This window comes from Hyalella azteca, unplaced genomic scaffold (assembly GCF_000764305.2).
Source record: "Hyalella azteca isolate HAZT.00-mixed unplaced genomic scaffold, Hazt_2.0.2 contig732, whole genome shotgun sequence".
NCBI lineage: Eukaryota > Metazoa > Arthropoda > Malacostraca > Amphipoda > Hyalellidae > Hyalella > Hyalella azteca.
Genome location: NW_025931069.1, coordinates 1 through 13,564, shown reverse-complemented (window position 1 = coordinate 13,564; position 13,564 = coordinate 1). Strand labels below are relative to the sequence as shown.

Sequence of the window (13,564 nt, the reverse complement as noted above, 5' to 3'; positions counted from 1 at the left end):
GATGACACGCACACAACAGGTGCCGCGTGTACAGGATGTGTGCGTGCATTTAGCGATGATACGCACACAACAGCTTTATATGATAACTAGGATAATTATCCATATAAAGTATATGATACCAGTATGGTATTTGTATGTATGGTAAATACAAGTCAAGGACTTACAAATATGGTGCTGCAAGAACCATTGTACCTGTTATCGTGGTGTATATAAGCACTATTTAAGGTACGTGTAGGTTACAGCGTGGTAGGCGTTTTCAAAATACCATCCATGTCAGTGTTACAGTGCAAGTTCAAGACGATACTCGTAAGTGATAGTACTAACTAGCGAGTTCTTTATTACACATTGAAAGTAGGTATAAGTGACTAATCAGACATGCATTTGGTCCATTCCTTGACCTATACTAGGATTACACTAATTAAAGTATTAACCCCCACCGCTGATAAGCCTACACAGTGCGTAATGTAGGCTGAGTAGGCCGAATTAAAATTGCAGGTCATCATTATGAGACGTGTGTCACAATTCACTATTATGATTTGTATAATTATGATTAGTAGGCTGCAAATAATCATTATCACACGTAGGTCGCAGCTCTACTTCAACACTTCCTACAAGACAGTGAAGCAAAAAGTCACCATGCATGTACGTGTATATAGTTGATAAAGCCGGTAGTCTTAGATCACTCACTAAAGTCTAAAATTTGACTAGATGAATGGAAGATCCCGATAATTGTTTGATAGCACAAAATAGTCTTAAAATGAACAAGGTAGGTGAATAGTAATAAATTGTAATATAATTTAAATTTATTTAATGTATAATCAAATGACAAGAATATAATGACGCTTTATCCATTATCAAAACATTCACAAAAAGAAAAAAACAATTCCAGAGAAGTATCAATGTAAGGACTATTTCTAACAAAATAGCGGGTTTTCCATAATGTAGTGTCAAGACCGAAGGTTACCTCGAAGGTGGTAGTGTGTGAGACGAGTTAGTTGGCCTCCTGCCTATTCAGATGCGTGTCTCGTATGCCAATTTCAACCTATTATTCATCTGTGCTGTAAATAAACTTTATTTGAATAAATGCTTGTGGGAACAAGTCTTCATTAATACTCCGACGAAAACTCTTTATAAACTGACTTTGTGAAGAACCCGATCAAGTTATTACAATCAACATTCAAAATCATCAATTCAAAATACAGTATGTTAAACTTACAGTATGACTGAAAAATACGCTGATACAGAAATCATTTTACAAAATGTCTACAAATTTGCTTATAAGCTAAGACACAGATTCACTGGAGTTGCGCAGAGACAAAGCCTGCACTCAATATTTATATCAATCTTCCGCAATTGCTGCCGGTAGTCTGCTTTTTAAATTTTTTCAACTTTCAAAATTAATCCATTTATTTAATTAACCATCATCGTTCAATCATAAAAACTTCCATCCACTTGGCGGTCAGCAAGGTTCTCTAGACGACAACGGCTGATGCAGTAAATAAGAAAAAGGCTATAATAGATTTAAGTAAGGGCTGTTGATATCATCTCCGTGCATTCTAATTCCAGTCGAAAAGTCTTCGAAGATCTACTAATTTTTATAAAATTTTCTGAAAAATTTGTTTTTCCACTGAAAAAAGGAATCGCTGGTTTGACCCGGCTTATAACCACACGTTCTAGTCCCTGAATGACTTGCGATTTAGGTGTTCCCGCGGCTAAGAGGTCATCAAAAATTTTTATTAACCCGGCCAAAGCTGACGAACAGATATGGTCTTCACGTTTTAGTTGTGCGTTTCTAACTTTAATTTTTTGTGCGCGGAAACTTCAATCATCTTCTCGGTGTCTCGTCTAAACGAAAATCGGATGGCACGTTGAAAAGCCGAGACGGGTTGCACGAAATCTTTGGGCAACACGAAATCTTTTGGCAGGGGAATTTTTTGCAGATCTCCAAAAGTTTTGAGAACATCCTGAGTTGATTCCGACATTGCATCTTCTTCTGATGAGGATGTATCTGCATTTTCACTAGATTCATGTGCACTGCCATGCTCGCGACGTTGTCCCTCTTCATCAGTTAGTTCTTTCTTAACAGTTCCGTCGAACTGTTTTACCTCGCAGGTGCGACTAACGTCCAGTTCCAGAAAGAGTGAACTCAATACATCAAACCGCTGTGATCTTCTCTGTAGCTCATCCAGAGATTCCTCAATTGCCTTCTTTTCATTTTCCAAAAGGCTTAGTAAATGGGAATTTATCTTTTTATTTGAGAAATGGGGAGTGCAGAGTTGACGAGAGCATGGCGTCGGTTGTTCGGATCGTAATCTCATGATCTCTTTGCCATCGATTATGATGTTCGTCATATTTTCTCGCATTATTTCTCGCACTGCTTTTGCTTCTGAGCTCTCCACTTTTCGAAAATTTTTTAATTTGTCTTCCATATCACTTTTCAGCTGTGGGTATCTTCTGGCATATTCAGATAATCCAGACATCTTGACAGGTGCAATTTCAGTAGCAATGAAATCTCATTTTGAAACGACAGATATACGCGCTCGCGTATCTTGACTACGGTCGCGTCTTTGCGATCGCGCATCATACGCAGATTTTGAAAACTTTTACGATTTTGAAAGCTTTTTGAATCCGTCTACGTTTTTTATGATTTATAATATAACATTAGTATATTTAGACCGAAGTTTATATTATTCAATGCATGTTTGATTGAAAACCAGAGAGTATTTCTTATTCACAATATTCGTATCGTTTTTCTCAGTGTAGTGAATTAGACTTTTAGTAAGATTTTGAAGTATGAAAATGAGGCTTCCAAGGAAAATTTTCTGTGGACTGTCCCTCTTGAGTAGAATGAACATTGCTTTAGGATTATATTGACTAATTCGCATGATTATATGATTTTATATGTTATCTCTAACTGGAAAATTAAATTGATAGAGCAACGAGTTTATCTATTGATATAGGAAATTTTTTATAGAAGATGGCGGTACACCTTATACTTTTTGGCACCACGAAGCAAATCCGTTCAGTATAAAAGGCATTGTGATTAGTCCAATTACCCAGAAGTTACGTTTTGCGTTTGAGTTCGCTATAGCGAGTTCGCGGGTGTGTTCTGGGATGTTAATTCGATCGGTTAAAACCAGCGTTATTTATCATGAAGGTAAATGCAATAACCCAGTTTGAAATCGAACTTAATTCTTCTGCCTCAGTTAGTGTGTGTAACTTCTGCAATAGCGTGCATTCACTGTAACAAATAAACCAAGAATTTAAGGGGACCTGCTACCCAACATCTTCAATTTTGGCGTTTTTCGGTTTTTGTGCTCATCTGAAAGCTGGAATTCTGCTCTTTCCAATGGTACCACTGCCATCGCTGTACGTTATCAATTTTTTCGAAAAATTCATAGAAGTAAAATGTTATTATTTTTACATTTTACGTATGTATGTGAAGTTTCATGATGATCGAATAATAACTGTAGGAGTTATAGGCTACCTCGATTTAGGGTAGCAGGTCCCCTTAAAGATGATCTCGGACCCCATCATCTGAAGAAATGCGTATTTTGCTCATGTATAAAATATTGTTTTTAGTGTGCGGCAAGTTGTAAGAAATAACATCAGATGGCTTAGAGTGAAATAAAAAAATTCACGAAAAAATAATATAAAAAATAGCTTGAACTTGTCAAATACCAGACCTAAGCCAGGAAGCTGAAGATTATATCAGTCTCATCAATCGGAAACAATCCGTTGGAATAGAATCTCCATTGACGTAGAGGTTCTCGGATGACCAAATCAACGAATCAACGATTTCTTTCATCAAAAAGATTGTTGGATACTAAAAAGTTCCACTGTCACACACAAGCTGTGTATTCCAGAGTTTACATGCCACACACAAGCTGTGTATTCCAAAGTTCCCGTGTCACACACAAGCTGTGTATCCCAAAGTTCCACTGTCACATACAAGATGTGTATTCCAAAGTTCCAATGTCACATACAAGCTGTGCATTCCAAAGCTGTGTATTCCAAAGTTCCACTGTCATACACCAGCAGTGGAAAGACGCTTCAAATTCGTCACACAAACGCTACAAGCGTCACCGGCGCAGGCGTCACGGACAGTTTGTAAAGAACACGTAAAAAAAGAACAAAATTAACATTGAATACGACGGTAATTAATTCGATGGCCAACTTTTGAGGAGCTTGAAGATTTGAACGAAATAAAGGAAATAATTCGTGTACATCAGTTTGTATCATTGACGACCGACCAATTTTTACATCAAGATATTTTTTTACAAGATTTAACACTATTACTGTGAAGAAGCGTTTTAGCAGCCCTACATTTGCACCAGATTATTTTTATGTAACATATATAAAAAATATTACTGGGGAAAATTGAATCCTAATTAAGTGCTTCATATCAACATGTCGCCGTGTGTGATGGAGGCTAATAAAAATTGCCCCCTCATAGCATCAGTCGACTTCTATCACATTAGGTTTAATATTACATAATTGAGCACAAGATATAGTTTAAAAAATATCAATTAATATTATTTTTAAATCACGCTTTTAAGATCTTTCATGGCTTTGCGGCAACTCAAGAAATTGTCGGATAGCGAATATCGAAAAAGGCTGTTATCACTCCACCCTACAACACGGTAGTTCCAAGCTACCATTATGTTACTAACTGCACCACTGGTTACAACTACACAGCAGTTGCAAGCTACCACTAAGTTACTAACTGCACCACTGGTTACAACTACATAGCAGTTCCAAGCTACCACTATGTTAGAATGTTACTAACTGCACCACTGGTCACAACTACATGCATCTCCGAGCTACCACTATGTTACTAACTACAGGTTCGGTTGCAGGTACTGGGAATAGTGGCAGTGGCCATCACCGGTCACTACATCAAGTGGGACTCTAGTTACTATGAGAGTATGGTACCTGAACTGTTCTTCCTGCTGGTAGCTACCACCTGCCTCATCACCACCACGCTGCTGCTGCTGTCCTGCCTCTGTTCCATCGCCACGGCCTCCATCATACCGAAGACTCTCTTCGTGAGTAGTGATGATGGTGTGGTGAGGGTGTGATGAGGGTGTGATGAGGGTGTGATGAGGGTGTGATGAGGGTGTGATGAGGGTGTGATGAGGGTGTGGTGAGGGTGTGATGAGGGTGTGATGAGGGTGTGATGAGGGTGTGATGAGGGTGTGATGAGGGTGTGATGAGGGTGTGATGAGGGTGTGATGAGGGTGTGATGAGGTTGTGATGAGGGTGTGATGAGGGTGTGATGAGGGTGTGATGAGGGTGTGATGAGGGTGTGATGAGGGAGTGATGAGGAAGGGGTGAGATGTGATGTACATGTCATCATCCTGATGATGCAGCTCGCGTGCTGTAAGGATGATAATGCCGTTATGATGAGCCATATCATCGTCAAGATGACTGTTGTGAGTGATGAGAGTGATGAAGCTTGATATTGTCAATATTTCATCATGACTAATTTCATCACTACCATGAAGTCACCATTAACCACTGCTCTGCCTGCCCTATCTCACGGGATACTTTCTACAGTATCCGGCAGGAGAGTGAGGAACATTTAAGCAGCAAGTAACGTAAGGTGCGAATAACCTAAGGAGGTAAAAAATGTGACATTGCTCGTCAAGAGACGCCATTTATGTAGAAATGTGGTTGATATAGAGCATTGAATGTCTATGTAGAACAGGTTTATTGAAACAGGTCGTTCCGTCATTTAATCACAGCGATGTATCGGAATCATATCAGCATTGGACCTGTCTCTTATACACATCTAGATGTGTATAAGAGACAGGGTGTGATGAGGGTGTGATGAGGAAGGGGTGAGATGTGATGTACATGTCATCATCCTGATGATGCAGCTCGCGTGCTGTAAGGATGATAATGCTGTTATGATGAGCCATATCATCGTCAAGATGACTGTTGTGAGTGATGAGAGTGATGAAGCTTGATATTGTCAATAATTCATCATAACTAATTTCAGCACTACCATGAAGTCACCATTAATCACTGCTCTGCCTGCCCTATCTCACGGGATACTTTCTACAGTATCCGGCAGGAGAGTTAGGAACATTTGAGCAGCAAGTAACGTAAGGTGCGAATAACCTAAGGAGGTAAAAAATGTGACATTGCTCGTCAAGAGACGCCATTTATATAGAAATGTGGTCGATATAGAGCATTGAATGTTTATGTACAACAGGTTTATTGAAACAGGTCGTTCCGTCATTTAATCACAGCGATGTATCGGAATCATATCAGCATTTGGGTGTGATGAGGGTGTGATGAGGGTGTGATGATGGTGTGATGAGGGTGTGATGAGGGTGTGATGAGGGTGTGATGAGGGTGTGATGAGGGTGTGATGAGGGTGTGATGAGGGTGTGATGTGGGTGTGATGAGGGTGTGATGAGGGTGTGGTGAGGATGTGATGAGGGTGTGGTGAGGGTGTGATGAGGGTGTGATGAGGGTGTGGTGAGGGTGTGGTGAGGGTATGGTGAGAGTGTGAAATACATGACATCATCCTGAAGATGCTGGATGATAATGCTGTTGTGATGAGCCATCATCGTCAAGATGACTGTTGTGAGTGATGAGAGTGATGAAGCTTGATATTGACAATATATCATCATAACTAATTTCATCACTACCATGAAGTCATCATTAATCACTGCTCGGCCTGCCTTATCTCACCGAAAACTTTGTACAGTCTCCGGCAGGAGAGTTAAGAACATTTGAGCAGCAAGTAACGTAAGGTGCGAATAACCTGTGGAGGTCAAAAATGTAACCTATGCTCGTCAAGAGACGCCATTTCGGTAGACATGGAAACATGGTCGATGCAGAGCATGGAACGTTAATGTACAACACGTTCATTGAAACAGGTCTTTCCGCCATTTAATCACAGAGTCGTTCAGGAATCATATCAGCATGGCCGTCATAATAATGTACCGAAGCTTGACATGATAATGAAGTGAATGAATAACTTTGAATGAGCAGGATCTTCAAGACCCGGGACTGCAACAGGAATTAATTGAACAGTACAAACCCCGGAATGTATTTTCTTACCGGTTCCATGCTGCTCTAACAACTCCTCATGCTGTCCCGGGTCGGAGACAGTTCGTTCAAAGCTGGTCACCCGCGTCAATAGAGACAGTTCGTTCAAAGCTATTCACCCGCGTCAATATATAGAGACAGTTCGTTCAAAGCTGGTCACCCACGTCTATATCATGTCACACTTTGGAACACTACGATGACGCCAAAATTAACACCGTCCCTAAAAAATCTCTACCCTCTCATGGCAGAACGGCGCGCTGCAATAAGCGTGTTTTTAAAAAACGCTCTATCTTTACACCGGCAATGTTTCCATTGCTACTGAAATGGCAAGCAAATGCAACATTACTGAGCTCCCTAAGTTATTCCAGCCTTACGTGGCACGTCGCATGGATCAGCCATGCATCCTTCCCTGCTGACCTGTACTAAATTGTGATATCACAGCTCTACCTGCCTTGTCCCACAGGAAACTTTGTGGTACCACATTGTGGCATCACTGCTCTACCTGCCTTGTCGCACAGGAAACTTTGTACCACATTGTGGCATCACTGCTCTACCTGGTAGTACCACATTGTGGCATCCATGCTCTACCTGCCTTGTCGCACAGGAAACTTTGTAGTACCACATTGTGGCCTCGCTGCTCTACCTGTCTTGTCCCACAGGAAACTTGGTAGTACCACATTGTGGCATCGCTGCTCTACCTGCCTTGTCCCACAGGAATCTTTGTACCACATTGTGGCATCACTGCTCTACCTGCCTTGTCCCACAGGAAACTTTGTGGTACCACATTGTGGCATCACTGCTTTACCTGCCTTGTCCCACAGGAAACTTTGTACCACATTGTAGCATCTCTACTCTACCTGTCCGCCGGTTTGTGCTTCATCATCTACCTGAACTCGGAGCAGAACCGACGCTACGTTACCAACTATGGTCCTAAAACTGCCGCTGCTGTGAGTTTTGCAGTAATACGGCCTCTTACCGCATCTGTTACAGGGTGACACAAAAAAAACAGAGCTCACTAAAAGTCTTATAACTCCTGAAATTTTATTCAGTTTGAAACAAAAATTCTATGGAATTATGTACAACCTATGTAGCCAACATCTGCAAAATCTCAATTCTATACCACAAAAACTCTTTGTTCTACAGCCGCTCAAAGATATGTTCCAGTGCATCTCGAAGCTCACACGTGGTAGACTCTTAGATCAATCCGTCTTCTTAATGAATCTGAAACAAATAACAGGATTACTTGAGTATTGTGGAAATTATTCAACTTTTTATGAGCTCTGTTTTTTTTGTGTCACCCTGTACTTCAGTTATGCACAAATTCCGTGGCGTTACTTTTTACTGGACACTAAGCGTTGGTATTTCGTGCATGACTAATGTTTGATTTGAGGGGGTACTGAAAAACTGCAGCTCAAAGAAAATTGGTTCTATACACTTAATATTCACTTTATTTTTCGACTTATTGCTTGCTGTTTTCTGTCATCTTCTGTTTTCACCTCTCACTATCCTAACCATTGATTTGTTTCACCATTATTGACCTAATTAATTTTTTAATCAACTCGCACACGAACGACCGCGAAAAAAAAACATAAAAAACTTCAATGTAAATGTTCACAATTAACTATCCCGGACCCAGCAGTCAACCATCGATGGAAAATCTTTTCGGCCAGGGAAACGGCACCAATAATTTAAAGTCTATAATAAAAGTTAATAAAAGTCTAAATCGAGCTGTTTTCTTGTGTTTTAGGTGAGTCTGATGCACGGCACTTGGAGTTACCTTTTACTGTTCGTGAGTCTCTTTAAACTTGTAAAGTTGACGCAACGAAACTCGGGATACTCGATCTCTGAAAGAGGGTTCGGACTAAAATCTTTCTGTGGGGTGAGTTGCTTTAAAAATTATTTATTTCCAGTCGGCCAATAAAATTTAAAACTAGAAATAATTTCATTCATAAGCTTGATCTTGGGCGTAAGAGTAACGTGAATTTTTGTTGGCAATATAAATCGGACTGCTGGGCTACAATAGCGTACGAACTTCGTTACAATAAAGTACGAACTTGGCAATAATAGCGTACCAACTAGCTACAATAGCGTACGAAATTTGCTACAACAACGTACGAACTTGGCTACAATAGCGTACCAACTTAGCTACAGTAGGGTAAGAACTTCTCAACAATAGAGTAATACTTTTTTTTACAATAGGGCAATAACCCAGCAACAATGGGGCACTACTCTGGCTTCAATAACTTGCCTGATCAGCTATTGCAGGGTTTCTCCTCTAATACAATTGGGTGCATGCCAAGCTACAATTTTGTACTAAAACCCGAATTCAATATAAATAGATGCAGTACAATAGATATTGCAATAGATAAAGTGATAGATAATGCAACACAAGTTAATATGTAGCGCTAATCGTATGTGGCGATTGATGTTAAATATTATATTCTTGTTATTGTTTGCATTTAACTTCTATTTAGGAAGTACTTATTTAACACTTCGAAAATCTTAACTCTTCTTTCTAATTTTTTAATTCGCTTTTCTTTATAACTTACAACAATATAATCGTTTCCTATTAAATGAATGCAGTGGTAATCAAAATTGTATTTCTTATATTTAATTTGATTTTCCGGTAATTAGAAGTGTTGGAAAAATACAAGTATTAAATTCATTTCTAAATATCGTCATTCATTTATGTCTTGAATTAAATGTTATTTATTAATATATTTATAAAATTATATTTATTTAAATGTCAGGTTATTACTGATATATAACTATAGGCATTCACGATTCAATTATATGAAAAGATATAAAATATACGATGTAGCTGAATGTACAAAGTATTATCGTTGTAAATATGAGCCGTTAAGATATTCATACATGACTGTATAGATGAATTAAACGTAATATCCTGCACTCAACCTAAAAAAGTCGAATAACAGTAGTATTATTACCTGGAATGTAGAGTAATTTAAAGTTTGAGTGGTACATGTTAGGATTTTACAATATGTATTTATTGAGTAATGAATGGTAGCTTATGATATTTACAATAATCATACCTAAATTTTGACTGATTAGTAATGTTGTACTTACATGACATTCCTATATGCTATTTGCTATAACCATAACTGCTTGTCCTATTTGCTATAACCTTAACTGCATCAAATCGGACAATGATGAATTTGCTCAATGCTATTCTTATCTAAATAGTTACAAGCAATAAGAGTAAGTGTCTGATTATAATGTTATTTCTACGTAACTGCGACCAAACCAGCACTTATTACACGTACACGTACAGGCGATCGGGCTGGTGAACACAGCGCTGTACTTCCTGGCCTGCTTCTACTCCGTACGCTCCTACCGCCGGGGCTAAAATGTACGTGTCTGCTCCAGGTACGTCCTGTCGGGGCTAAAATGTACGTGTCTGCTCCTGCAGTGAAGGCACGACGTACCTGCAGGGAAGTTGCGACGTACCTGCAGTGAAGGCACGACGTACCTGCAGGGAAGTTGCGACGTACCTGCAGGAAAGGCACGACGTACCTGCGGGGAAGTTGCGACGTACCTGCAGGAAAGGCACGACGTACCTGCAGGGAAGGTACGACGTACCTGCAGGAAAGGCACGACGTACCTGCAGGGAAGGCACGACGTACCTGTAAGGAAGGCACGACGTTGCTCCTGACGACGGCGGCCTGTACGGCCACGGCCGCAGCGCCGGACGGCAGCAGCGGCGACGTGGCGAACTTGGCGAGGCTGGGGAGGTTAGCGGCCACGCGGAACTCCTTCCGCGAGTCTGCTTTGTTGAAGGCTTTTTTGAACTGAAATTAATACGTACTACTTAGAACACCGCACAAACTTAAGATATAGACGTATACTCCAGTATACTATACTTAAAATATAGACGCATTCTTTAGTATACTATACTTAAAATATAGACGTATACTTTAGTATACTATACTTAAGATATAGACGTATGCTTTAGTATACTATACTTAAGATATGGACGTATACTTTAGTATACTATACTTAAGATATAGACGTATACTCTAGTATACTATACTTAAAAAAACGTATACGTTCAGGCTACCGACTCTTAAGATATAGACGTATGCTTTAGTATACTATACTTAAAATATAGACGTATACTTTAGTATACTATACTTAAGATATGGACGTATACTTTAGTATACTATACTTAAGATATAGACGTTTAGTATGCTTACTATACTTAACTTATGATATAGACATAGACGAGTAAATGATTCAGTGGTTGATAAACTTTAAGAAAATATAAGTAACCTTGGTTATGGGGTGATTCTTAAATGTTAGAAATTGTATGTTATTTACATAACCGCCCAAATTCAGTAGAATATGAAATATTTTTTAACAATTAATAATGAAATTAGATGAGAATACTATACAAAAGTCAGTGTATTAATTAAAACAATTGAATTCAGTATCTTTACACCGTCTAAATTTTGTAGATGATAAAATATTTTTTACAAAAGCTAACATACAGAGGTTTACTTAGTTTAGAAATGGCTTCTTAACTGAATTGAGATTAACTTACGAGCCACTAATATTGTACTTCATTTAATCGAAGAATATTGTCTACAGCTTTTTCTTTCATTGTACCCTCTTGAAAAAACTATTTTATTGATCATTATATATTGGCAATGTCTTCTCAACAATGCTGCAAAGTTAAACGCGAAGGATAACTATATAGCCGCTAAAGTCTTGAAACATCAATATCATCTCTATTCCAGAGAAATTTTTTTAATAGAAGATGAATAATATTCCAGAAAAATAAATGCGTTGAAAACATATTTCACAAAAGGAACATAGAAATAAAATATCCTGTTGCCACTCATAGACCCAAACGCGTTCACCAGAACAAGCCCCAGGTCTACGATGGCGTTTCACTTACTAACCGATAATTTAAAATCTATAAACGCAATGATATCTGTCAATTGCCGAAATTTTCATATTGAAGTAAAATTATGTTGATATTAGCATGATGTTATGCTGATTACATCCAGTGTAATCATCATTGTAATCACAATAAATCTTTTATCTGTTAGAATGAAATATCATTCGTAGGAGATTTATTTGGCTGGAAAATTAATTTTCGCTTCATCTTAACATGGATCCTTTATAATTCGATTATAGATACCAAATTAGAGCGATAGGCTGCGAGTAGACCAAAACAGTGCAGGCATCAGCAACAACTGCCGAACATAGAGCTTAGTATATGGAGAAGATAATATATTTAGTATATTTATTATTCATAAGATGAACAATAAATTCACCACAGTAACGTACATAGGTCTTACGATGACGTATCAAATATCAGTTCATGTGATCAGGTCAAACCATGAATCCAATGCTGGATATGTTTTATGGAGCTTATTACAAGCAAAAAATAATCAAACGATATTTTATTCCTTACACAAAACTTGGATGTGCAGATTAATGATACATATGATCACTAATAATTAGGATCACTTATCTATACTTCTTATGAAAACTTGAACGTTGACTCATGCCATTTGCCTGATCCAAGACTCTCCGTGATCGTCAGCCGCTGATCTAAAAGATCACAGTCGATCAAGATCTATAATNCAATATCAATACGAGCCACCACTCAATACGTGTACGTGTCAATATCAATACGAGCCACCACTCAATACGTGTACGTGTCAATATCAATACGAGCTACCACTCAATACGTGTACGTGTCAATATCGACAGTAAGGCAGAGCACAAGGCTTGCCTCGAGCGCTACACGATCAGTGGGCCGACGGCTGCGTTCCGTGTAGCCTTGCACCGACGTTTCTGTCGCGTCTTATTTTACCTGCAAAATTTTCAGTTCTGTGGAAATTAAATGACATAAATGTATTTCACCCTTCAGGTATTCCGTCGGAACTTTAATTGTACGGAGGATTAACAATTAAACATGTTGGAAAATCTACGGAATCAACTACGCGTATTCCGATACCACTTCGTGACTGGTGTTGGCTATAAACGGTCAATTGTGTACGTGAAATTGTGTGACTGTTATGGAGGACGTGTAATTGTGTACGTTAACTATTGTACCTGTAATTTCGTACGCGCAATTGTGTACGTGCAATATTGTACTGAAAATTGTGGCTCTATTCTGTGCCTGAAATTGTGCATGCGCAAATGCGTAACTGCGAATGTGCCCGAGCAGCTGTCCAAGCGTAGCTGTGTAGGTGTGTGTGTGGGTGAAATCAATGAAGTACATTTGAATGTTCAAGGTCGCCTTGTCCAACTAATGCATCATTGAACGCTGTATAGGTACAACAGTTGCACTCCGTCTGTTGTATACAGCGTCAAAAATCATTTTTAGATAATAGGCCAGTATAGCATACATAGTATAGTATAGTATATTATAGTATAGTATAGTATAGTATAGTATAGTATAGTATAGTATAGTATAGTATAGTATAGTATAGTATAGTATGGTATAGTACAGTATAGTATACAG

General features: G+C 38.7%; 1 protein-coding gene across 1 annotated transcript; it reads left to right on the top strand.

Annotated features, from left to right (window-relative positions):
- Positions 1-4,859: 4,859 nt before the first annotated feature.
- Positions 4,860-10,461, top strand: LOC108676584 (the record flags this gene model as incomplete). Its single annotated transcript, XM_018164683.2, is given in 3 exon segments — positions 4,860-5,048; positions 7,887-8,012; positions 10,358-10,461. Coding segments are annotated over 3 exon segments (390 nt in total), but the record flags the coding sequence as incomplete, so codon positions are not given.
- Between the last annotated feature and the right edge of the window lie 3,103 nt (positions 10,462-13,564).